Here is a 26,413-nt window from a genome sequence, read left to right on the forward strand (position 1 = left end):
CAGCTGCCTGGCTCCTGCTCCCCAGGTGGGGCAGGCTCTCTGCCCAGCATGGGGAAGAAGTCTGAACCTGGATCTTGGAGCGAGTCTCCGGGCCTCTGTAGCCAGCCCGGGCCGCAGCTGGACAACATCAGCCCGCGTCTGGCTCTTGCAGGGCATGCTGCCTGCTGCCCGAGGCTCTCCTGTGTCCCCCCTCACCACCGTCCCCCTCGCATCTTCCTTCTGAGACACAAGCCTCTTGGCCTCTGTCTAGTGCCCTCCTGAAGGTGGCCTCTGGCCGTCACCAGCCCCTGCAGTGTCTCCTCTCCCTGCTCATTTTGCACCCCTCCCTCCTACAGTGCCCACCGCATTTATGTCCCTCCCTTTATCTGGACACCAAGGGCCTGTCCAATTTGCCATCAGGAGAGAGGCCAGAGGCTGCTTGGGAAAGCTGGCCAGCCTCACAGGAAATGTCTGACACCACCAGGCAAGCGGGACTTGGCCTCCCAAAGCAAAACACAGCTGGGCCGACAGCGGGCCGCTCGGACTTTCCCAGATTTCATGGCATTGAGGCGCCAGGGCAGAGAGAGAGAGAGAGGGAGAGAGAGAGACCGTGCTGGCCTGGAGGCTGTAGCTCATTAAAAACATCACGGTAGCCCCTGGCCAGGGAGCCTGTGAAGCTCAGAAAGGACAGCCCTGCTGTGGGGCCGGAGACCTCACCCCAGGCCTTCGGCCTCCACTGCCTCCCGCTCATGGGGGACCCTCGCCGGGGACCAAAGCCTCACAGAGTTTGTCCTCCTCCCCTCCCGGCCTCCTCCTCGCCCCAGCATCGCGCCTCATCCATGTTCTCATTCAGCTTGTGCTGACTACAGAGCGCCGGGGGCGATGTGAGGCACCACAGACATGTCCAGGAAAGAGGAGGACACAGTGGTCCCTGCCTGCAGGGAGCTCCTGGTCCAGGGAGCAAATGAACAGACCATCCCGGGGCCAAGTAAGAAGTGAGGCACCCAGAGGCATGGCCCCCTCCTCACGGCAGCAGGGGCAGGGATGCCCTTGGTTCCCGGGCAAGGTGAGGGCTCAGGGCCAAGTGGGCCCTTTGCGAGGTCACTCTTAAGTTGGGACCAAGTGACAGAAAGCAGATGGAGTGATTTCTGCAAGGCGGCGTTCTGGGGACCTCCGGCCTGAGACAGGCGCTGACTTCCAGGATGCAGGCCGCACAGGCTGATCGCAGACACAGGGCACAGGCTCCAGGGACGTGGGCCAAGCACGTGCTGCAGGAGGTCAGAGCTGGGCGGACACGACAGAGGGGGTGCTTTCTGGAGGAAGCGGGACTGGGCTCTGAAAAAGAGGAGCTGGAGAGGCTGGGAAGACGGGGCAGGGGATGTCAAACAATTCCGACTCAAGGGTCCAAGGGGACAGAATGACCTGCCAAGCAAGCACCAACACAAGAGGATAAAACGCACTATAAAATGAACAAATCCCACAAGCCAAAAAAAGCTTCGGGGAGAGGAGCAGGGGGAAGCCCAGCTAGAAGGATCCTGCTTCCACCCTGCTTCCAGGACCGGCCCTGGAACTGCCACCCCTGGGGCTCCTCCAAGTGCCTTTGCACCAGGCCCTCCCACCTTGGACCCAGAGCTGGGGCCCATTAGAACAAGGCTCAGGCCCTGCCCCGCTGGTCACAGCCAATCCCAGGCAATTCGCCGTGCCTGCTGCCTTGTCCACCTGGCTCTTAGCTCTGCCTCTCTCTCTGCCCTGGCATCCCAAGGCCTTGGCCAAAGAGTTTGGCTCTTCTGGTTTTGACTTTGGTGCTCCCTAGGCCTTGACCCAAGTTCACCCTTCTGCTTTTTTCTGCGCCTGGCTGCCCTCGAAAACCACCTGCTGGCTTGGGTGGCAAAACACCCTTACTAAGACCCTGGTCTGCCCCTGCTCCCCCTCTTCAGAGTGGCTGGACAATTTCAAGCTCCTTTCCTTTCTCTCCTGAGCTTTCCCACTGGGGGCCTGGCCTCGAGGTCAGCCTCCTCCCGCTGGTTCTGCCAGCCTCCTCCGGGAGGGCAAATTCTTTTTTCCCCTGAATTCAGCAAGACAAGGTTCAAACATTTCAGAAAGAACTTCTTAAGTAAGAAGCAAATGGAAAAACTAACCTGAAAAACCAAAAAGAAAACACAGCCCCCAGAAATGGACCAGTTTACCAAAGTTCAGACTTCCTGTCCTCAGCTAGGAAACGTCTGGCCAGGTTGGCTGGCAAGTAGGCCAGGGACTTCTGCCCGAGAAAAACCCCCTTCCCACTTCTTAGCCTTCTGCCTTCCCCTACATGTTCCTGCAGGCTGCTCCAAGGAGAGAGGCTGCTAGCACTGAGAGCTGAAGTGGCTTTTTTAAAACTTTTTCTTTTTTATTATTTTTTTGGCGGCACAGCATATGGCATCTTAGTTTCCCGACCAGGGATGGAACTCGTGGCCCCTTGCCGTCAAGCAGAGTCTTAACCACTGGACCACCAGGGAAGTCCTGGAAGGTTTTTTTTTTTTTTTTCTGGCAGAGGAGTCCTTCTCACATGCCCCAGACCACAGGTAGAAAAGAAGGAAGTGGAGGAGAAACATTTATAGAGTTTACTCTGTGCCAGGCACCCTTCTAAACACTTTCTTCTTATTAACGAACATAATCCTTACAATTCCATGGTTATCATCATCATCGCTGTCCCCACCTTACTGATGAGGAATCAGAGAGGTAAGTAACTTGCCCAAGGTCACCCACCTAGGAAGTGGCAACCAGGATTTGAAAGCACACAGCCTGAGTCCAGGTACATGCCCTCCTTATCTTTCTCCCAGGACCTGGAGGGTAGGCGCTCACCTCCCACCTCCACCGTGCAGTCCAGTCTGCTAGAGCCTGTGCCAACCCCGAAACCTGCTGCCCTGCTCACCACCCCTCTGGCGGGGCTGGGGAAGGGGAGGAGAGGACGGGGCGGGCCAGAGGGACTCTCCAGCCTCCTCCACCAAGGTCTTCACCAAACAGGCCGAAGGCAGAACCCGCCCCAGAGAGGCTGCGCAACCCCCCCAGGAAGAGAGGGCCCACTGAGGAAGGGGACTTACCTGGCCCGCTGCGGCTGTGGTGCTGGGGGCCGGGCTCTGGCCGTGGTGCTTTCTCTGGCCACACTGCTCCTGCGCAGGTTGGGGGGTCCCTCGGCCGAGCGTCGGGGTGCTGGCCTGGAGTTCTGGGGGTCGAATTCCTCCTCGGGAATGACCTCTTCGCAGCGGGCTCCGCGGAAGCCTGAGCGGCACACGCAGAGCTGGGGCCGGCTGCAGGAGCCCCGGTTCTGGCAGGGCGGCTGGCACACGGCTGCGGAGACAGGGAGAGGTTGAGGGCCGCCTGGGCATGTCTGGACCACCCCTCAAAGACTGCGTGACAGGCCGCACCCCCGACACTGTGTTCTACACCCACTTAGCGCTCCCTGTGCGTGGTCTGTCCAGCTGGGGACTGGCCTGCGGGCATGGTTTCCTCCTCTTCTCTCAGCTTCTGTGTGTGCTGTGTCCCCCCCCCCGTGGGGCTCTCTCCCGTTCCTCTCCACTAGGTCCTGCTGTTCCCTCAAGGCCCCCCTGCCCCCCAGCCCAGATGACCTGCCTCCAGGTTCTGCTCCCTCCTCTGAACCACGGTCGCAGCACTCATGCCCGATGGGCTGCCGCCACTCTGTCCATCTGGGCTGGTGCTCAGCTGTGTCCAGCTCTTTGCGACCCTCTGGGTAGTAGCCTGTCAGGGTTGTCATTTACTCCTCCAGGGAATCTTCCCAACCCAGGGATCAAGCCCTCATCTCCTGTGTCTCCTGCATTGCAGGCGAATTCTTTACCCACTGAACCATCAGGGAAGCCCCATCCACCATCAGTGTGATAGATTTTTTATGTATGTGTCTCAACTCTCTAACTAATACAGTCAGCACCCCCAGGTGCAGTGACTCTCCCTTACACCTCTTTGCCTCCTTAACTCCTAGCATATGCTTCATAACAACACAAGTGATATTATTTTTATTACAGCATGTGTGCATGCTCAGTCGCTTCAGTCATGTCTGACTCTGTGACCCCATGGACTGTAGTCCACCACGCTCTTCTGTCCATGGGATTCTCCAGGCAAGAGTGGGTTGCCATGCCCTCCTCCGGGGGATCTCCCCAGGCCAGGGATTAAACCCGTAATTCCTGCATCTCCTGCATTGCAGGCAGATTCTTTACCCTCTGATCCACCCGGGAAGCTCTTTAATTATGGCAGCTACTATCAATCTATTCAACGCTTACAATATGCCAGGCAGTGTACTTCACATACACTGTCTCATTTAAGCCTAAAACAATCCTATACAGCAAGTGGGATTGTGACTTTCATTTCACAAATAATGCTTCTGATGCTCAGAGAGATTAAAAGACATGCAGAGGTCACCCAGCCAGTCCATGGTGGATGGAGGATCCAATCCAGGTGCATTTGACTAAAAAGCCCAGGCTCCATCCACCCCCACTGTCTCCCAGCAGGGCTGACCCACCCTCTGAACCTTGGCCCAGAGCTGATGATGAAACAACAAAAGGGATCTGTTGGCTTTAAGTCAGCCACTGATTGCAACCTTGGGAGCCCTGCCCCGGGATGCTGTGCATCCCAGGTCAGCTCTGGTGGTGGAGACCTCAGACCTTCAGACCCATCCCTCTCCAAAGCCCACACAGTCAATCTGAGATAGAGGGAGGATGTATACCAGCTCATGCATTCATTCAGTGAACACTCACTAGGTATGAGGCCAGTGGTAAAGAGCCTCCCACTCGCAGGGAGTGTCCTGTCTCACCAGGAAGCCAGGACATAGGGCATGTGATAAGTGTTGACCAGAGCCTCTAACCGAGTCTGAGGCAAGAAGCGAAAGTCAGGAAAGACTTCTTGGAGGTGACGATGCTAACCAGAGACAGAATGGGTGAATAGATTGGGCATAGTGTAAACCAAAGGCAGCCTACCTACTCTGGGGCAAGTAAGGAAAAAAATAGGTCTCACTGTAGGACCCCAACCATGAGCTAGATCCAAAGGCAAGAGCATTTTCCTCAATCCATTCTTGGTAGGCCCCAGACCTCCAGGTAAGCAGTCTGTACGAGAGAATTATAACCCTGAGCACTTCCCCAAACACAAACTGCCACCTCAGCAGGATTTTGGCCTATCACCTGGCTGCCAATCCCCCTGCCCAAGTGGAGCGAGCCCTCATCCGACCATTTGCCAAGCCCTTGTCACCACCACCACCAGAGACACGGGCTGCTTGGGGCCAAACCAGGACCAGCGAACATTGCAGAAGCAGGATTGCGCAGGACAGGTATCAGCCCGGGTTTATCTTGGGGATGGAGTAGAAAGGGAGGGCCTGAGTGGTTTCCCATGTGGACCACAGTTGCTACATCACTCCTAGCCCTCAGATCCACCCACACGTCTCTGCTGGCCAAGCCTGGCATGGGGGAGGGAAAGGTCACACAGACCCCCCAGTCTCCGTTTCCATTCCACCTCCGCATGGCTGGTCTTTGCCCTTAAGAGAGCCTTACAAAACCAGTCTAACTTCTGTCCTTCCCCTCCTGGGCTGCAAGGATGGCCCAGTCCTTGACTTTAATAATAAGATCTTTCACTCTCTAAAACTCCAGCAGCCCACATCCTGCAGTATGAGCCTGTGCTTCCCTGTGACTTGCCTGCCCTGGTTCTGCCTCATTTACCAATACATCCGCAGACATTTAGTGAGCACCCTCTCTGGGTCAGACCGGGTGCCAGGGATACAAAGACAACAAGACTGCTCCCTGCGTGGAGGAAGCTCGGCCCCGTGGTGGGTTCTCACAACCACGGAGGTCCCTTTCCACCAGGCAGTTAAGTCTTCAATGAGGACCAGGCTTGGCAAACTTTGGTTGGTGTGATGAACAAACAGCTCACGGTAAGTGGGTGGCTGGGGGAAACTATAAAACTGGCATATATGCATGCATGTAATATTGTGGTCGATAAAAGTTCTAAAAGGCTTCCAAACCAGCCAGACGTGTCAGGAGAAAAAACCCGTTTGGAAAGATAACCTTTACGGACCAGTCACTTCTGAAACAGCACAGAGGCCAGGTCGGCTAAGAAAGGTCCTCCTGAAACAAGTGCTGGGTTTTCAGAGGCTGTGAACCAGCTCTCACCGACTTCATTTGCATCCTCCTCTGCGTTGTCTTCACAAGTCTCAGCAGGTAGTGATTCCCTCACTACAGTGTTTTCTTCTGAGCTGAGCATCTGCACTATGGGACTGGAGCATAACCTCCTCTCCTCCCTCTCCACTCCCCCCAAAACCACCCCCAACTGGCCCCAAATAGTGGCTCCAAGTGTCTGCCCATGAAGGGGGACAATCTTAGGTCAGTTTTTACCGGCCTACCATAAATCAAGAAAAACAAAACCATTTTTTGGGTTTCTTCCCCATTGAAAAAGTTTCTTTCAGATGCAGAGGACAAACATATGGATACCAAGAGGGAAAGTGGGCGGTGGGATGAACCGGGAGATTGAAGTTGACGTATATACACTACTGATACTATGTATAAAATAACTAGTGAGAATCTGCAATACAGCACAGTGCTCTGTGGTGACCTAAAAGGTAAGAAATACAAAAAAGAGGGGAGAGATGTGTATGGATAGCTGATTCACTTGGCTGTACGGCAGAAGCTAACACAACACTGTAAAGTAGCTATCAGTTCAGTTCAGTTCAGTTCAGTCCAGTCCAGTTCAGTTGCTCAGTCGCGTCCGACTCTTTGCGACCCCATGAATCGCAGCTCAAACTCGTGTCCATCAAGTCAGTGATGCCATCCAGCCATCTCATCCTCTGTCATCCCCTTTTCCTCCTGCTCCCAATCCCTCCCAGCATCAGAGTCTTTTCCAATGAGTCAACTCTTTGCATGAGGTGGCCAAAGTACTGGAGTTTCAGCTTCAGCATCAGTCCTTCCAATGGACACCCAGGACTGATCTCTTTAGGATGGACAGGTTGGATCTCCTTGCAGTCCAAGGGACTCTCAAGAGTCTTCTCCAACACCACAGTTCAAAAGCATCAATTTTTCAGCGCTCAGCTTTCTTCATAGTCCAACTCTCACATCCATACACGACCACTGGAAAAACCATAGCCTTGACTAGATGGACCTTTGTTGGCAAAGTAATGTCTCTGCTTTTTAATATGCTATCTAGGTTGGTCATAACTTTCCTTCCAAGAAGTAAGCATCTCTTCATTTCATGGCTGCAGTCACCATCTGCAGTGATTTTGGAGTCCAAAAAAATAAAGTCAGCCACTGTGTCCACTGTCTCCCTGTCTATTTCCCATGAAGTGATGAGACCAGATGCCATGATCTTAGTTTTCTGAATGTTGAGCTTTGAGCCAACTTTTTCACTCTCCTCTTTCACTTTCATCAAGAGGCTTTTTAGTTCCTCTTCACTTTCTGCCATAAGGGTGGTGTCATCAGCATATCTGAGGTTATTGATATTTCTCCCGGCAATCTTGATTCCAGTTTGTACTTCTTTCAGCCCAGCGTTTCTCATGATGTACTCTGCATATAAGTTAAATAAGCAGGGTGACAATATACAGCCTTGACGTACTCCTTTTCCTATTTGGAACCAGTCTGTTGTTCCATGTCCAGTTCTAACTGTTGCTTCCTGACCTGCATACAGGTTTCTCAAGAGGCTATACTCCAATACAAAAAAAAATTTTAAGTGTCTTTTATTTTAAGATTATATCGTGCCTCCTTTTCTGGTGTTAAAATGTTCTTTGAAGTGTTTAAAGGTGATGGCAAATGATGTTTCTAATATTCTCACTTGGCAAAATGAAAAGCTGGCTACTGTACTCTGGTACATAAGATGTTTTTGGATATTTACTGGTGAAATGCAAAAGTTTGGAACCCTTGGGGAAGGAGGGGGCCATAGTGGTCAAGTGCCTTTTGTTTAAAGGAGACTGTGAAAAGCATTCCTAAGTCAAACAAGCACAGATTTCAAAACTGAAGTATCTAGGGCTCAGTCATTGCAGAATCGCCCATGGCAGGGGCGATTGCATAAGGCAGAGAAGGAAATGCCGAGGCACCCCCAGAGAGGCAGTTTCATGCGGCATTGTGGAAAGTTTAAGAGATAAAATTCCCAGCGTGGCAGGCTAGGCCGTCTTCATGTTTCATGCCTGGATCCTCATTCCTCCCACTTTCCCACAAGAGCAGAGGTCATGCCTTATACTTGAGAAGTCAACCCAGAGAGGGTATATGGCTTTAACGAGTCTTTGTTGATTATTGGTGACGGGTTATCAAGCATGATACCACGATGCCCATGTCTAGCCATCAAAGACATATCCATCCCCTCCCTGTCAGGGACCAGCATCCTCAGAACCTGGAAGTGATGCTGCTCCCAGATTCCCATGCCTGCTCACCAATGCCAGCCATTAGCCATTCATAATTTGGGCTCCTGAACCCTGGCTTGTCCACATTCCTGGCACTCTCTTTCTCACTGAGGATTGGACATGTGGAAAGTTTCAGCTTTGGGAGTTCAGCTCTGTGAAGTTAGCAGGATGCCAAAAGAGAGGGAATAAAAAGAAAACTCCCGAAACTGCTTTGAAAGTAAGAAATAGAAAGTATCGTTCTCTCCACCGCGCCCCAACCCCCGACTCCTGGCTGTGCCCCCTTCTACCTTCACTCAGATCCAGTACAGTCGAGAAGAGGTTTGCTCAGATTTTCCACACAAAACCCCTCCGTTTGGGAGGAAACCAAATTCAGAATGGGCAGGCCTGGGGAGGGGAGAGTCTGGAAAGAGCTCCCAGCAGGCAAGCTGCTTCTACCATCCGCTCAGAGCCTCTGTGAACAGTGACTTGGTAGCAAAAGGACCTTGGGTTGAGTCAGGAAGATTTGGTTCGACCCCTCGCTCAGCCACACCCCACCTGTGTGACCTTGGGCACCTCTCGTCTCACTGAGATGCCTCAACCTGTGCCTCAGGTGTCTCATCCATCAAATGGGTCTGACAGTTGCTGCCTCAAAGAGTTGTGTGAGCCTCAGCAGAAATCAGGGACGTGGACATGCTCTGCAGTCTCTGAGGCTGTGCTGTCCAGCGCTGTCTGGTGCTGCAGCCGTGAGCTTAGTCGTATCCGACGCTTGCGACCCCATAGACTGTAGCCCGCCAGGCATCTCTCCCCCTGGGGATTCTCCAGGCAGGAATACTGGAGTGGCTTGCCATGCCCTGCTCCAGGGGATCTTCCCAACCCAGGGATGGGACCCGGGTCTCCTGCATTGCAGACAGGTTCTTTACCTTCTGAGCCACCAGGGAAGCCTGTAGCCATGAGCAATACAGGGCTATTGCCAGTGAAACTGATTAAATAAAATTTAAAATTCAGTTGCACTAGACACATGTCAAGGGCTCAACGGCTAAAGGAGGCTCAGGACTACCACCTTAGATGGCAGGATACAGAGCATTTCCACAGAAAGTTTCCACAGGAAGTTGTATTGGATAGCATTTTGCAAAGCTTTTAAAAAAAGAAAGAAAGCTTAAAAAACCCACACCCCCAGGGATGGAAGCAAGAGGGCTTCTGGACTTCTCTGCCATGACGTTTTTCCCAGGAAAAGGCAATGACAACGTGGGCCCTGGTTACAGAGATGTAACGCGCTGTGGTGCAGGGGAGGGCTGCTTCTCAGGCGTTGAACACAGCCGGTCTCCTCTCCACCTCCCACCCTCACCACGCAGGCCTCTTGTCATCCGCTCTCTCTCCTGGGACTCAGAGGTGCCTTCTCCCTCCATCAGTCATCCATCAGGCGAGGCGCTGACTTCAGGGTGGGCGGCTTCAGCCCGCACCCTCCTCTGAGGCCTCCAGGCCCCCGCGTGCTGACTTGTCTGGGAGATAACCCCAGCTTCCAGATTAGACGCTGGGCCCAGGACCCTCACACCCGAGGTTCCTCAGTGGCCTCGCAGATTAAACCGCCATCTTTCCTAACTCTGCCTCAGTGGGGCACTAGGACCCCCTCCCACTGAGTACCGACCCCTCCCTCGGGACAGGGCCCTGTCTCTTCCATACCTAGAGGCCTTTGCAGGCAGGACAGTCTCCCACCACGCTCAGTACTGTCCTTCCCTCGCACCCCACCTTAGACCCTTACCTGGAGCCTCAGTTTGCCTTCGGAATTCACTTCACTGGGTCAGGGAGGAGGGGTGTAACTATGGCCCCGAGCGGTTTCTCCACAGCCTTGACCTCTGGTTCCCAAAGAAAGGGGACCCTGATGTCAGAGCTTGCCCCTGCCCTGGGGCCAGGAAATCTCTCACTGGCCTTCACACACTCTCAGGATCCACGAGGGACTCGTCCTCTTTACACCCAAACGCTGCCCAGGGCTGTGTCCACCCTAGACCCCGACTCGGCCCCGAACCGCCAGGCTGTGGGAGAAGTCAGGTCCTCAAGGACCCGGCCGTTCCCACCACAGCTGGGCTGGGGCGGCAGCTCAGGAGGGCTGGAAGCAGCCCTGGGGCTCAGGGGCCAGCCAAGCGCCCTGCTCCAAAATAGCAGTTGTGTTCACATAAAAGCCTCTAATGAGAGAAAGATGCCGTTCTTGGCCCCTCGCGCGCGCTCTGCAGACGTCGTCGTCTGGCAGGCCGAGGGGGCCTCTACCGTTTGGCGGCCGGAGGGGAGGAAGGGGAGGTGTGAGTCAGACCTTGGCCCCCAGCCCCTCGGCATGGACCGCCCTGCTAATTGCATTAACAAACGCCGAGATGCTGGGCCAGTTGGGGGGCCAGGGGCTGGGGCAGAGAGCAGCCTCAATTCCCATCATCTCCAGCAGGCATGAGGAAGGGGCCACTGGGTAGGACTCGGGGGCCCAGGGCTGAGGCCCGGGTTTGCCGCAAGCTCCTGCCCTAAAGCAGAAGCTCACCTGTCCGCCCCCTTCACAGCCCCGAGGGCTCTGTCGAGAGGAGGCAGGGATTTAAAGAGGGCCCTTTGAGCTGGAATGGAATCCTGAAGCTGCCCTCCTCGGGGATATGCCCGGGGACCCTGTCTTTTCCAGGGGAGCTGCTCCAGGACACAGAGGACAGGTCTGTGACTGATATGGAGCCATCCAAGCCGTTCTGCAGACACACCAGCTCCATGCCCAGGACCCACAAAGGTCAAGAGGGAAGGAGTACACCATTCCCACTTATAACTCAGCCAAGGCCAGGGCAGACGTGTGGAGGAGAGAGCAGCCTTACAGTCAAAGAGACCTGGTGACCTCAGGCAGATTTCATCACCTCTGCCAGTCTCATTTTCTCTAGAAAATAGTCGTGCATCCAACGTTTACTCTTTGCCTAGGACGGTAAACAAGACAGACACTGTCCTTTTTTTCACAGAGCCTCCAGCTCAGCAAGACTCATAAAACAAGTAAACAAACAAGCAGAGGAAGAGAAGTTGGGGTATGAAGGATGGAGGAAACAGTCGACGGGCTGAGATCCAGAAAAACAAGGCTGCTGGGGGCAACTCTCCACAAACTGGTAAGGGGAGCTGGAAACAGACTGGAAGGAGGATGAGGAGGCAGCCACCTACGGAGACGAGAGAAATCTCGTGGAACAGCCTGGAGGCGGCACATCCCAGGAACTCAGCATGGATTCGGTGAGCGAGGGGCTGAACACACTGCTGCAGGAAGGTTTGGCTGGGATGTGTGAATATCTGGACTTCCCAGGTGGCACTAGTGGTAAAGAACACTCCTGCCGAAGCGGGAGATGTAAGAGATGTGGGTTCCGTCCCTGGGTCGGGAAGATCCCCTGGAGAAGGAAATGGCAACCCACCCCAGTAGTCTTGCCTGGAGAATCCCATGGACACAGGAGCCTGGCGGACTAGTGTCCATAGGGTCACGAAGAGTCAGACAAGACTGAAGCGACTTAACATGCACGCACGTGTGATTATCAAATTTATGAGATGGAACCAGAGGGTAAGGGGGGCAGTGGGAGCAATCAGCCAGCTGCAGTGGTTACCTGGAGGATGTGCTATTGCTCGGGACCAGAGACTGGAGAAGCATGGAGTGCGGGGGCAGGGGGGAAGTGGGGGAGTGAGAAGCAGAGAGACTCCCAAGAGATTTAGGAAGTGATGCACACAGGGCTCAGTGATAGATTGGACAAAAAGCTAAGCAAGAGGAAAGTGTGCTAAATGGTCCCCAAGAGTGCAGCTCGAGCATTCAGATTGACGGGTTGCCTTTTAACAGGGTGAGTAAGGCCTGGTCAGGGACATTGGCTCAGAGGGAGGGAAACCATGAGCTCGCTTCGGTAAAGCTGGGGTCGGGGTGGGGGTGTCTGGAGGCATCAAGAGCATCAAGATGCCAAGGAGGCAGCAGAATAAAAGGAGTCTGGAGGTCGGAGGAGAGGTCTGGCTGAAGATGCACATAAATCTGGGTGTCATCAGCCCAGAGACGATGCTCACATCCATGGGAATGCATTAGATCACTCCAGGACAGTGCAGTGAGAAAGAAAAGAAGAGGGCCCAGAACTCAGTCCAATGTTTAGTTGCTGGGCAGAGGAGAAGCAGCAGCCAAGGGACATGGGAGGAGCCAGCACAGAGATCAACGTGGTGGCCGTTCACAGGGCAGGGGGTGCTGAAGGGTTTAGCGTGGTCCCTGGCACAGAGCGAGTACTGCCACTCTTATTATTGTTGTGTTTTAACTCTCTGGCACAGTGCCTACTGGCACTCAATAATGGGGGGGGGGCAATTAATGCTGGATTTGCTTCACATGGTCCCCCCTCTCTGGGAGGAGGATTTGGAAGATCTGGAGAAAGTTAAAGGTAGCCCAACATTAAGATGTTGAGTAGGAAAGGTGAAGCTGAAATGAGAAGAGGCAGCTGGGGATGGCAGAAGGAAACTATCAGGTCACCCGAGTAATCATTCACCCACTCAGTCCATTAACACACACGTAGCAAGTAGAGAGGCTTGGGGCCAAAACACAAGAACAAGTGCCCAGGCCATTCCAGGGTCTCCTGAGCACCATGGGGAGTTTTCTGAAAAGGTTGATGAGCCCACAGCAGCAGGAGACCTCTCTGCACAGGCCTGGGAAAGGCCCTGTGTTGCTCAGCACATTGTTGGTGAGCCTTCACCTTGTATCCAATGAACGCTTGCACTGCACTGCAGACCCAGGGGTCACGAGATACAGTCCCTGCTCTCACCATCAAGGCCAGACATGTATGGAACATCCAGAACATGCCAGGCTTTGAACTAAACATTTGCCCTAAGCTATCTCTTTGTTCCTTAGAATTCTGTGAGGCAGGGACGAGTATTAGTCATATTTTATGGAAAAAGAAATTGAGGCACAGAGAGATTAAACATCTTGCCCAAGGTCTTGAAGCTAAGCTATGGAGCTGGCATTTAAACCCAGGCAGGCAGCATAGCCTCCTGAATTGAGATTAAGATCACAGCCAAAGTTACCCCGTGCCAGGCTCTCTACACACACTCACTCGTTTCCCAGGAGCGTGGTGTCAACCCCTGTCCTCTGGACTAGGCTACCTAAATTCACACCCAGGCTCTGCCGAGTCCCAGCTGCATGACTTGGACAAAGAGTTAACCTCATCTGTAAATGGGGATAAAGATCAAATCTGGTTTACAGGAGGGTTGTTGTCAGGGTTAAAAATTAAAAATTAAGTTCTGACCCTCGTTAAGAGCTTGAGTGTGCTACTATTATTAGAAGCAGCTCTATAGAGATTGTTATACCCACTTATTGGGTGAGGTGTTATACCCACTTATTGGGTGAGGTGTTATACTCACTTACTGGGTGAGGCTCTGGGGCTGGGAGAGGGCCAGGCACTTGCTTGAGGACACAGAGCTGGAATTCAAAGCCATGACTCCTTGAATCTGGCACCGGAATCTAAAGTATATGTTCTCACTGTGCCTTACTCCTGGTGGGGGCGTGGGGGTGGTAACCCTCCTAGCCCCTTCCCCAAGAGCCTTCTGCCTTCCCCAGAACAGCCCCGGCCCCTGTGCCTCTAGGCTGAGATAAAAGGAGAAGCCAGAGAATTCTTCAAATCTTCTTCCCCAGGATGAGACTTTAGAAGCCCCTGCAAAGGCTGTGTGTGTATTGGGGTGAGTCAGTCTGGGAAGACTGGACAGTCTTCCAAAAGCCCTAACTCTAAACAGGATCCAGCCTCCCCACACCCTGCAGCCCTTCGCCTCAGCCGAGCCAGCCAGCAGGCCCCAGCGAGCTGCCTGCACAAATACATAAACACATAAATTGTGTGGCAGGGCTGGCAAAGCCACAGAAGGAGAGGAGGAGACCAAGACCAGAGGAGGAGGCAAGGGCCCAGCTCCAGACCCCGCCAGGCTGCGGAGAGCAGCTGGGCTTCCAGCAATGGACACCTGCAGACGCCGAGGCCCAGGGACCAGACAGAAATAAAGAGAGAGGCTGCCGGGGAGATGGCCGGTATGTTACGGCAACCTAGGACCCCGTGAGAGGAGGCAAGCAGGGGGTCGGGGGAGACCCAGGACACAAAGGCCATCACTCCCTGCCCAAGGGCAGTGGGCTGGACCCACAGGTATCTGGGAGAGACCAGGGTGTGGACCGACTCCCTGCACCCTTCTGAGACTAGACTTGGCAGTTGGGGAATGTCACACACCCCTCCCTGTCACCCCAACCTTGCCAGACCGGGAGAGGCACCCCACATCTTTGAAACCACTAGACCAGAGTCATGAGCACTCCCCAGGACTGGCAGCATTGGCTCCAGCCAGGGGAGTATAGCGTGGGGAGGGGATAGGGAGACGCAAACCACACAGAGGAAGCAGGACTGCCAGCTGACAGGGCGTGGAAGCAAGAGCCCATACTTGACAGAGCTTCGGACCCAGCCATCCAGGCCAACACCCCACCATCCACGTGGTTCTCATTAGGCTCATTAGCAGCAAATAGCAACAAGCAAACAGCACTGGGCTCAGCTAATTAGTACACAGACCTTCAGTGGGCAAGTTGACTTCCAGTGGGAGAGGCTAACACCCACTGGCAATGTCCTCCCGGAGCACTGCCAGCCTGCATGCCAGAGTCCCAGAGACACCTGGAGGGGCAGCAGAAGACCAGGGAGAGAAATAACAGGGCTGAGGACCCCCAGGGTGGAGTGGGTACTGACGGCACACTGGAGCAGCTGCCCCCTGCTCAGGGCGCAAGGGTGCACACACACGTCAGTTCTGACAATCAGCAGACTCACCCAACCTCGAGTTTCCAATGCTGAAACTCCAGATTGGCAGAGAATGATGCTGGAAAGTCATGAGCAAGTCAGGAAATCGAGAGCCTTCAGGCCCGAGCAAGGCTCATGCCCAGACCCTCGGGCAGCTAGGGAGAAGGCCACCCACTCTGAAGCCAGCCTCCCCAACTTTTCAAACCTCAGCAACACTCTCCTGAGCTCCCTAGAACTTACGAGCCCTCCTCCTCATCTCTAGCCCCAAATCCCTCCCCAGGCCTCCAGACAGCCCCCCACGGCTTGCTACTCAAAGTGTGGTCCGAGGACCAGCAGCATCAGCATCCTCTAGGAGCTTGTTAGAAACAGACACTCCAGCCTCACCCCAGACCTGCTGAGTCACAGTCTACACTTTAATAAGATCCCAAAGGAGAGTGAAAAAGCTGGCTCAAAACTCAACGTTCAAAAAAACTAAGATCATGGTATCCAGCCCTATCACTTAATGGCAAAATAGAAGGGGAAAAAGTAGAAGTGACAAATTTATTTTCTTGGGCTCCAAAATTGCTGTGGATGGTGACTGTAGCCATTAAATTAAGCAATGTTTGCTCCTTGGAAGGAAAGCTATGACAAACCTAGACAGCATATTAAAAAGCAGAGACATCACTTTGTTGATAAAGGTCCATACAGTCAAAGCCATGTTTTTTCCAGTAGTCATGTATGGATGTGAGAGTTGGACCATAAAGAAGGCTGAATACCAAAGAACTGATGCTTTTGAATTGTGGTGCTGGAGAAGACTGCTGAGAGTCCCTTGGACTGCAAGGAGATCAAACCAATCAATCCTAAAGGAAATCAACACTGAATATTCATTGGAAGGACTGATGCTGAAGCTGAAGCTCCAATACTTTGGCTATCTGGTGCAAAGAGCCAAGTCACTGGAAAAGACCCTAATGCTGGGAAAGATTGAGGGCAGGAGAAGAAGGGGGCAACAGGGGATGAGATGGTTGGATGGTATCAGTGACTCAGTGGACATGAATTTGAGCAAGCTCCAGGAGATGGTGAAGGACAGGGAAGCCTGCTGTGCTGCAGTCCATGGGGTCACAAAGAGTCAGACACAAGTGAGCAACTGAACAACAAGAATAACAGAGGATTCATGGGAACATTCAAATTTGAGTAGGGCTCCCCAAGGCAGATCTTTCCATGACTGACCCCAAACTCTGCTTAGCAGCCTTCAGCCCTGGCTAGAATCACCTACGGAACTTTAATAACATACCAGTGTCCAGCCCCCAGCCCCAGAGCTTCTCCTGGCTGTAAACTTACTGAGCTACCCACATCCTTGGCTTCTCTGCCCAGGGGAGTCACCGATTTCAGGTCCCAGATCCTCTACTAAGGAGCTATGTGACCTTGAGCAAGTCATCTGAGGCACACGGTCCTTATCGTTCAAGTTATGAAGAGCAGTCCCTCCCCCAACTGTGCCCCTACTCACCGAGTACCTAGCCTCTGCAAGCCCCACTAATCCAGGTTCCCCAAAAAGGAAAGAATTTTCAGGTAGAAGTCTGCTTTGCTGTTTGTTTCTGAATTTGGAGTTTTGCCTTCTTTATCTGGAGATCCTCAGAGAGACCCAAGATTCTGCCCAGGCTTCATCATCAGACTGGGAGAGGGTCAAGGCCACGAGGTCAGAGGCAGAACTGAAAGCTTAGTGAGCCGACCCCGTAGGAATGGAAGCAACCCCATTGCATCCCTGTCTATCCCCGTCTCAGAAGGCATCAGGAGACCAGAAATGAGGCCATCCGTCAGGGACAGGAACACCATAGGTTTCATCACCCTGCTGGACCACTAGCTGTGAAACTCACACGGAAAGGGCCTAGGGCTTGTCCTTGGGTGGGAAGGGGTGCTGGTGAGACTAGGGCTTTGTAGACAGGCTTAAGGCAGAGGGTAGAATCCGATCCAGGAGGAACAGCTGGGCAGAGCTCCTGGTACTGCCACAAACACCGGAGCGGGGGGTGTGGTGCTGATGAAGGCTCGAGAGGGGCCCCGGGGTGTGCGGGAGGAAGATCCAAGCTCTCTAAAACCACCCAGTCATCACCTGTGGGGCTCCCAGAGTCCAGAAGGCCCTAAACTCAGTATCGGGAGAAAGCAAAGCCCCACAGGTAAGAGTACGCGGTTCCGGGTCAGGCTGCCTAGAGTCTGCCTCCTGAGCCAGACTCGGAGTGCTGTCTCCTCGGACGCGTTTCTTAACCAACCTGAGTCTCAGTGTCCTAGGCTGTAAGCGGGATGAACAGTAAACTCTCACGTTACAGGATTGAGAGACTCAAGTAAGATGATGCATGTGAAGAGCTTAGCACGGCGTCGGGCATATAGTAAGTCCCCAGCTGTTAGCTAGTAGTAGTAACAGTCCTCGTCACTGTTGCGGTGTCAGTGCTGGTGGTGTTGGTAGTACAGTGATAGCAGCAGCAGCTGTAGTAGTAACGATGGTAGGAGAGGCTAATGGTGCTGGTGGTAATAGAGGGAGCAGTCAGGTGGGTGCTATATTTCCTAATCTGGGCCAGCCTGCCAGGCTTCGAGGAGGTCCAAAGGAAGACCGCCCCAGACACAGAACCAGAGACTCATCTGACCGTGCTGGTAGAATGCCCACCAGAGGCCAGGGGCCAGAGCAGAGGTGGATCCCCACAGCATGCATTGTGAGTACCCTCTTCCCACAGAATGTAGGATGCAGAGGCTCTGGGGCCAGGTGTGTTCTGCAGACCCCAGGGCAGGTTAGGGGTGAGCCCCAACACAGGGGGACATCAGAAGAGGCATACAGGAAGCTTTATAAACACAAGCAGGGATTTATCTGAGAAGTCATTTTCAGTTCAGTCATCAGGAGGCTTTTTTTTTTTTTTTTTTTTTTTTGCCATGCAGCTTGCAGGAGCTTAGTTCCCCGACCAAGGATTGAACCCGGGCCTTCAGCAGTGAAAGCAGAGTCCTACCGAGGAATTCCCTGGAGGCACTTTTTGCCTCCTCCCTTCCACTGCTTCCCGCTAGAGAGGGGCTGCCTGCTCTGGAGGTGAGTTGGGGAAAACACGAGCTCCAGGTTCCAGAGATGCCACACCCAACCCAGCTCAAACGGAGAGAGAGAGAGAGGGAGAGAGGGTGGATGGGGCGGAGGCACTCACGTTTGATACAGTGGTTGGTGCTGTTTGCCGTTGTCCATCCCGGGCAGCACTGTCCCCCGCAGACATTCCTCCTGTGGAGCCACCAAGACCGGGTCAGCGTGGTATGCTCAGAGCAGGATTATTCACAGAGCTTAATGTCTGATGGTCCTGCCTTCTACAGGCAGGGCCTGGGGGAACTCAGGCTGGGCACTGTCCCCCTTCTCGAGGGAGGCCGCGTGGCCCAGGGGCGGGCACTAAGATGGAATCCTGATTCTGCCACTGGCGGCACGACCTTGGGAAGCATCACTGTCGTCATCTGTACAAGGCAGATAATAATACCTGCCTCATGGGGTTGTTGGGAGGATTCAACAAGATAGGATATACAACAAGATATAGAGCCCCTGACATGAGAAGACACTCCACTGCCACGGTGATCACAAAGATGACCAAAAAGCAAGTTCAGAGTGGCTCAGTCCCTTGCCAAGGCTAAACAAGAAGTGTCAGAGCCAGACTCAAACCTAGGTTGACCCAACTCAAAGTCATGCTCCAACTCCACGTGGCCTCTCACCAAAAAATAATCACCATGGCCCTTGCCAACAAATGCTGATAATCCAAGGGAAACTGGAAGACACACAGACACACACAATAGCCTTAAGGACCTACATCTGTATCCCTTGCCAACAAATGCACACTGGGAGGAGCCTTAGCCCTCGGGCAGGCTGGTACAGGGTGAGACCGAGCAACTGGGAGGGTGATGGAAAGAGCCAGGCTCCAGAGTGTCCTTTAAGAGGGGCTGAGGAGGTGGCAGGCTGGTGGGACAATGGGGCCGGGGACTCGGGATAAGCTGCTCTGCGTGGCGAGTACACTTTTTATTTGGGTAGGCTGATGGAACTTACTTGAAGTGGAGATAGTCCTTCCCCCAGCACCAGGGCCATTCTCCCAGTCCACCCAAACTCTGCCCTCTGCTTTCCAGTGGGGCCCTTCAGCACCAGTAGCTTTCACCCACCCTGCCTGTCAATCTAAAGACCCACATGCTCAGACCCAGGTGACTTCCCCAGAGGGCTCTTCTTGGAGAAGACCTCTGGGGTCTTGCCTCCCCAGCTCAGACTGGGCTTGGCTCTGGCCTCGCATATCCCACGGTTTCCATCAGAAATTGTCTACCAAGCACTCACTGAAACACAGGGTAAGCAGGGCGGCAGAGGTGTGGAGTCCGAGAGTTGGGGTGAAGGGCTGACCGGGAGGCCATTCCCGTGACCTCCGTGGCCAGTGTGGGGGCATCTGGTCCCACTTAAGTTTGGTTGACGTTTGTGTCGACCCCAAAGCTGGTGTGGTTTTTGAAACCTTACTAAACATTCAAAATAAATTCCTGCCGTTTGAAAATGCTGAGGCCCATTTCTGGCCCTTCGGCCCAAAGCTGTGGGGAGCTGCCTCCCAGGGAGCTCGCAGAATGTCCTCTCAGCCGAGGGCTGTGCCATCTCAGCCACCTCGAAGCCTCTCTGGACGGCTTCCCTCAGCAGTTTACTGGTTCCCTGAAGGCCTCCTCCCCACCAGGGCCCCAGTCAGTCACTGGGTTCTGCAGAAAGGGCTGGTCCTCCTACCCCCAGCTTCTGAGTTGTGTGCCCTGGTGGGAGGGGGAACAACCCACCCATTTGTAAGTCATTACCCCTGGTGGTGGTGACATGGCCTCTGAGAGGCCTGGGAGGTCTTTGAGAAGAAAAACAGGCAGCAAGCCCTGGGAGTTTTCTAAAGCCTAGCATCCGGGGGAGCCCAGAGAGCACAGATGGAGGAGTCTGCCCGGCCGAGAGGTCGTGGCGTGGAGCCCGGCTCCAGGAGGCCCCCTGAGCCTGCTGTCGCCCTAGATGCCCTCGGGATGGCCACAGAGCTGACTGCAGGAGGGCAGCGGCTCGGCCTGGCCTGCCTGCCCAGGGTAGAGCCTTCAAGGCCGCCAGGGCCCCCAGGAGAACTGGTCAGGATCAAAGCTGCCAAGCAAGGGAGCCACACTCAGCTAACAGGGCCTTCCAGAGAGATCCAGGAGACCAGCCAGAGCCTTGGGTGCAAGCTCCGGGAGGTGCCTGATGGGAGATAACTGTTCAGTGAGCTCCAGTTAGCTGGAGAGAGCTGATGAGACTGACCAGCTGGGGCAAGTGACTCAGGGGTCCTGGCTTTCTGGAAGATACCACTCAGAATTTTATAAGCCCAACCTTCGACGTGGCACCGCTCCACAAACACTAGCCCGATATCCAGCATCACTGCCCAACCTCTGGGAACACATCTGGCTAACAGACTAGGACAGCTGCTGTTCCACCTGGAACAAATCTGGTCATACTGGTCCTTTGTTACAGCCACCGCCAGGCTCTCCACTCGTCTCCACAAAGCCAACCCGACCCCACCTGCCTGTAGTCTAACCGCCCCCACCACCCCTCCCTTATCTCCACAGCCACCCACAACCAAAGCAATGATACAATCTGCGGTCCGCCTCCTCCCCCTCCAACCCCCGGCTGCCATACGACACTTGGGCACCGTTTGATGCCTTTGCTTAAGCTGCTCTCTCTGCCTAGATGGCCTTCCCTCTCTTCTTTGCCGGCTGAAATCCTTGGCATGCTCCAGATCAAACGTCACCTCCTTCGGGTAAACCCTCCCCTGACATCTACCCAGCCTTCCGTTCTCCAGCCTCCACACCATGTGGTCCTGATCGTCTCAGGCTGCTGGCGTACGTGTTGAGTCCCTTAAGGGGTCTTCTTCCTCTTTGTGCCCCTAAGGTCTAACACAGGGCCTGACATGTGGTGCACCTTTAATACCTCTTCGTTTCACTGAATCCAGTGTTTCCCCAAAAAGGGAATGGACAACACTGAGGGCAGAAAAGGGGATTTGAGGTTTCCATACTCAGAACTTGCAGCAATGCTGAATCACACAGGGAGAAAGTGGTTCCCTTTTTAGCGATGTTTCTATTCTGATTAGATCAGTGAGGAAAAATCTCTGTCCAAGGTTGGGTCTTCGTGACAAATCCTCTCCCCCTAATCTCCCTTTCCAATAGGGAGAACACACCACAGGGCTGAACTTCCTACGATAATGGTATCTGACTAAACTTGGAGAACATTTTGTTTTCATTTCAATTTTCCTATAGTTACCTTCTCTTTATGACAAGTGGTACTATCTTCAACTTAGGATAGTGATACAAAGTGTCCTTGCAAATGGATTTATTTATTTAGAAAAATGAGTCATGCACTGTTTGTAATACCAAAATATGTAACTCATCTAACTGTCCAAAAACAGAAGGATGGATAAATAAACTGTGGTATATTCAGACAATGGTATAATATCCAACAATTAAAATGAATAAACTTAGGCTGATTATAGTAACTTAGTTAAATCTTAAAAATCTAATGAGTAGAAAGCAAATTGTAGAAGAATAATGCAGCATGGTATCACTTTTCTAAAATATGCAAAACAATGTTATGTATGTTATGGATGCACGCATCTGTAGCAATGGTATAAAAACATAGGTTGGCATCATTAGTAAATTCAAGGTAGTGGTTAATATCTGGGGAGAGAAGAGACAAACTTGTAGAAGATATTTCAACTAAAAAAAATCAGAAGCAAACTATGCCAAAATATTAAAGTTTGAAAAAATTGGATTGTTAGTTGTATTATTTCCAATACCTTTTGTAGGTTTATAGGCTTGTATAAAACTCCATAATATAAAACACTTGAAAATAAATAAAACACAAAATCCTGTTATTTTTAACAGTTTATAAATTTAAAGAAAATAACAAAAAAAAAAAGAAAAAAGAAAATAACAGAACAAGGAAAAAAAGAGGAAAATATTATGAAAGTGGTATGCTGTGAGGCTAAGCTTAATAAACACAGAATACTGGGAAACAATGGCTTTAAAAACTCCCCTGTGGACTGTAAATTTCAATAATGCAGGAATTGTTTCTGCTCTGGTTACTCTGTGTCCCAGACACCTAGGGCTGTGCCTGGCACACACTTAAAATCTTCATTGTGTGCAATAAATTCCCACTACATGGCAAGTTCCACGAAGACAGAGGCTGTCTTGGCCACTACGGTATCCCCATGGTCCAGCAGAGTGCCTGGCATACAGGAGACCTTCCAAATATTTGTTGAATGAATGAAGAATCCCCAGTAGTAGTGATGCAATTCCAAGATTTACCAGCAGGTGGCACTTAGTCCTTGCATGCACGCAAGCTTAGTCCCTGCAGTCAATTCTACCCCATGGACTGTAGCCCGCCAGGCTCCTGTGTCCATGGGATTCTCCAGGCAAGAGTACTGGGATTCTCCAAGATGCGCTGCTCCAGGGGATCTTCCTGACCAAAGGATCAAAACCACGTCTCTGGTGCCTCCTGCATTGGCAGGCGGGTTCTTTAACACTAGCACCACCTGGTTGGCCCTGAGCAATTCTCAAGGCAATTGCCAGAGAGGTCAGCCTGGCCATAAGCCATTAGTCAGAGTGGACTTAGGGAGAAGAAGTCGATGGAAGATTGCCACTCAGCCCCTCCCCGGTTGCCTTGGAGTGGCTAGCTGGAGTGCCTGAGGAACCCACCTTTAATCAAAGCTGCAGAAAAGAACCTGGGGAAGGAGTCCAGCCCAGCATGTGCTATGATGTGTGCACTGTTTGGCAGGTGTTTGTGGGTGGCATCCAGCCCAGGTACTTACACACCTGTGCACACCTACCAGCCTTACCCTGGTAACAGTCTGCTTTGCTCATCGCCACCTCCTTTCACAGCTGCTAATAGTGCACCCTCCCACCTCCACTCCACTATTCCTCCTCCTCCCAACTCCCACCAGAACGCTGACAGGGTAAGCTCTCTCCAAATCTACGCCTCCAGCCTCAGCCCTGTGGCTGCCTGACACCAAGGTGCAGACCTGCCCCTAGGCCACCGCCCACAATTAAAAACAAAAAACTGCCCCTGTCCTCTGGCAGTGCGACATCTCGGGGTGCTACCCCTGCTACCCCCACTTTCTTCCCCACCTGAACCCCAGGGGCTGGAGCTCACAGGGCTCCTTTTTCCTCCGAGCGCCTCAGCCCCAATCATCCTTTCCTTTATGCTTTAACAGGAAGCTTCTGGTACTAGAAAGCATGTTGGCCAGTGCATATGTATTCATTTCTCCAATGTGACTTGAAGTAATTGAGCAGTTCTCCCGGCAGGAACAAGGTCTGTCTCGGGCCCCAGCCCCTGTCCCTAGCTCAGCACACTTGCTCTTGGGAAGCATATATTCAGTTGCACAGCCGTTAAAGCTCAGTGACTGATCCTCTGTGTCAACTACTTGGCAGTGCCCAGGTCTCCTCTCCGTCTGCCTTAAGCCGGGCCTTGCACGGACAGTGAGACATTCCTTCACTCATTCAACAGTTACTTAGCAAGCTTCAACTAAACCCAAGCACTGTTCTAGGCACTGGTGACCCAGCAATGCAGAATACAAAGCCTCTCTTTTTCTAGGGCTGACATTAGTGTGCCCTGGGAGACCAGACCATAAAAGCAGAAACACAATATGTCAGATGGGAATTAGTGCTATGAAGAAACACAAAGCAGGGTGAAGAGAGAGAGGGTGGGGCCTCTCTAAACAGAGATTTGAATGAAGGGAGAGAATCCTGATGAAATATAGGAGAACAGTGCTGCAGCCAAAGAAAACAGGGAGTGGAGAGGCAGTAAGAACAGCCTCAGGAGTAGCCCTGGGGGTGCAGCCTCCTTCATGCTATGCCCCGGGGGACTGAACCCAACTGGCAAATCGGGCCCAGGCCCAGAAGGGCCGCCAGCTTTCTTCCCAGCCTCCCCGATGGTGCCCCATACTGGGCACCCGTACTGCCCCGGCTCGCCCGCCCTCCATTCTGCAGACACCTGTCCCAATCCTGCCGGCCCAGCACCTCGCAGCCGTGAGAATCCTCATCTGGGGGTGGGGATGGTGGGAAGCGTCCCCCACGCCGCTAGAGCGCCCTCGGCAGGCAGCGGGTGTTGCATCCGGGGCGGGCCGGAGGGACTAAATGGCAGGATTGAGGGGACACGTAGTCCTGCAAAATCGAGCTGACACCTAGCTGCACAGGCGCGCACACAGACCCACTCCGCCATGGACCCACAGTGTCACAGCCACACCCGCGACAGGTTTCCTGCCCAAAGTGCCTCCGAGTCCCCGCCCACTTCCTCGTCCAGCCATCCGTGGACCCAGGCCGGCCTGTGCCCCAACGCACAGCTTTGTCCCCACAAGCAGGCGTCGAAGCCTCGTTCGGGGAGATTCATCAGCTCTCGTGCTCTGGAGCGCCCCCCCACCCTCGCCACCGCCCCCCGCGACATCGTCCGCCCACCGCGCACTAAGGCCGCTCAGCTTCTCCCGGTTCTCAAGCGCCTGGAACACCCACTCCGATGCCCTCTCCGCGATCCCCTTCTGATCCCCGCACCGCTGTGGGCAGCAGGCGTCAGCAGACACGGGTTAAGGCGGACGGGAGGAGCGCGGGCGGAACGCTCTGCCGCCTTGGGAAAGGATTTAACGTCGGATCTGGGCGAGAGCTGGTACGAAAGGGTGTAGACGGTGTTCCTCTCCTCTCTACTCTTTGAAACCGGGTCAGATAGAGCCCCAGCTTCGGGACCTCGGTCTGTTTCCCGCAGGATTAAGGACAGAGGGGAGACAGGCAGAGCCCCCGCACTGTCCTCTCGTCTACACATCCCTCCACGAACGAGTGTTCGGGAGACCGACCCTCGCTCCCTCAAGCCCCCACCCTTCCCTCTCCAGCGCTCACCCCGTAAGGCGCCCTCGCGCAGCCCGCGGCCGCTGCACCGTCCCGAGACGCGGGAGAGCCGGCGCGGCCCTGGCCCGGGGTGCGGACTGCTGCTGGCCTGAGGGTCGGCTTCTCCAGGTCTGCGCAGGTGGCTGGACTCGCCGCGGCTGCTGCGCGCGGGGCGGCCTCCTGGCCTCCGCCTCAGTGGACCTCCTGGGGCTCCCCCAGCTAGGCTGGACCAGCTCCGCGGGCGGCGAACCCCGGACGGGCGCGTCTTGCTCCCGGAACAGACTGTACACCTTGGCTGTAGCCGCTACGGGGCTGCCCCCTGGGCGCCGCAGCCGACTCGCGTCTCTTCCAGCCGGCTCGTATCTTCCCACTGGGTCCCTCTGAGCCTGACCCATGCCCACGAAGAGAGCCAGGGTGAGCGGCCAGAGGCTCCTCCAGGGGTTCCGCAGGGCGCGCCCGGGGCAGCGGGCGGTGGTTGGGGGCCTCATGGCGCCGGGGCGCCTAGAGAGCTGCGCGCGCTCGGGGAACGGCCCCCGGGGCTCACAGTCGGTGCGCTTGTCGCCCGCTGGTTGCGCTCCGGTCCCCTGCCGGTGGCCCGCCTCTCCCCGTCTAGGGGGCCCCGAGTCAGACTGCGAGCCAGGCTCTCCTTGGAGCCAGAGCCAGGCGGCAGGAGAGGCCGGGGGCTGCGCGCACCGAGCCCAGAGGCCGCGCTGCGTCTCCAGCTGGGCGCGCACCGCTGTTGCACCTTCGCGCGTTCTCCGGGTCGTTGTAGCCTTCGGAAGAACTGGAGGGTTTTATTTTTGGAAACCTCCCCCTGATTTTTCGTCTCTTTTATCCACACCATGCCCCCTCCTCGGAGGGACAGTTCAGCCCCCTTATTACGGGAGAGGGAGAGAGAGGAATTCCAGCAACACCCACTTTGGCACCGGGAAGCGAGCGGGCGGCGAGGGGGGTTAACCCGTGAGGAGCTGGGGGCGGCGCAGGGCCGACCCGAGCAAAGGCTGGCAGGCGAGATGACAACTGTCTGGACAGGGGCACCCGAGCCACCTTTCTACTGTTCTGGGCAAGCTGAACTGCAGACCTGTCCAGAATTGATCTCCCGCCCCTGACCTCAAGGACAAACTGCATGGTTGGAAGACTAAGGCTGCAGCCTCGAAGGTCTGAAGAAGGTCGGGAGAGGTACCAAGAACCGCATGCCAGAGATTGGACCCGAAGGACGGGCCCAGGACCCTTCGCTTCCCGCCCGAGCCACTGGGGGCTTCGGCCCGGGGCTGCGGCTGCAGCCGAGGCAGCGCGGGGCAGCTCGCCTGTCTCCGCCGCGGCGGGACGCGGGGAGCGCGCGCGGGAGGGTCGTCTGGAGGCGGGCGCCCTCTGGTGGACCTGGCCGCGTCCTTGGCCGTCCCGCGGCTTGTCCAGACCTGCCGCCGCCGGCCGCCCTCACTCCTTGATCTTAATCCGCTTCCTGTTG

The 26,413-nt window shown here is 54.3% G+C and overlaps 1 protein-coding gene across 1 annotated transcript in view; it reads right to left on the bottom strand.

Moving 5' to 3' along the window:
* Nucleotides 1–25,824, bottom strand: part of LTBP2 (latent transforming growth factor beta binding protein 2) — a 103,179-nt gene extending 77,355 nt beyond the window's left edge. The window contains 4 exon segments of the mRNA XM_020906898.2: nucleotides 3,060–3,306; nucleotides 18,231–18,301; nucleotides 24,958–25,465; nucleotides 25,468–25,824. Coding sequence (XP_020762557.2) covers nucleotides 3,060–3,306; nucleotides 18,231–18,301; nucleotides 24,958–25,465; nucleotides 25,468–25,789 — 1,148 coding nt within the window. The 5' untranslated portion in view covers nucleotides 25,790–25,824.
* Nucleotides 25,825–26,413: the final 589 nt, after the last annotated feature.

The sequence above is a fragment of the Odocoileus virginianus genome, chromosome 6, assembly GCF_023699985.2.
Source record: "Odocoileus virginianus isolate 20LAN1187 ecotype Illinois chromosome 6, Ovbor_1.2, whole genome shotgun sequence".
Lineage (NCBI taxonomy): Eukaryota > Metazoa > Chordata > Mammalia > Artiodactyla > Cervidae > Odocoileus > Odocoileus virginianus.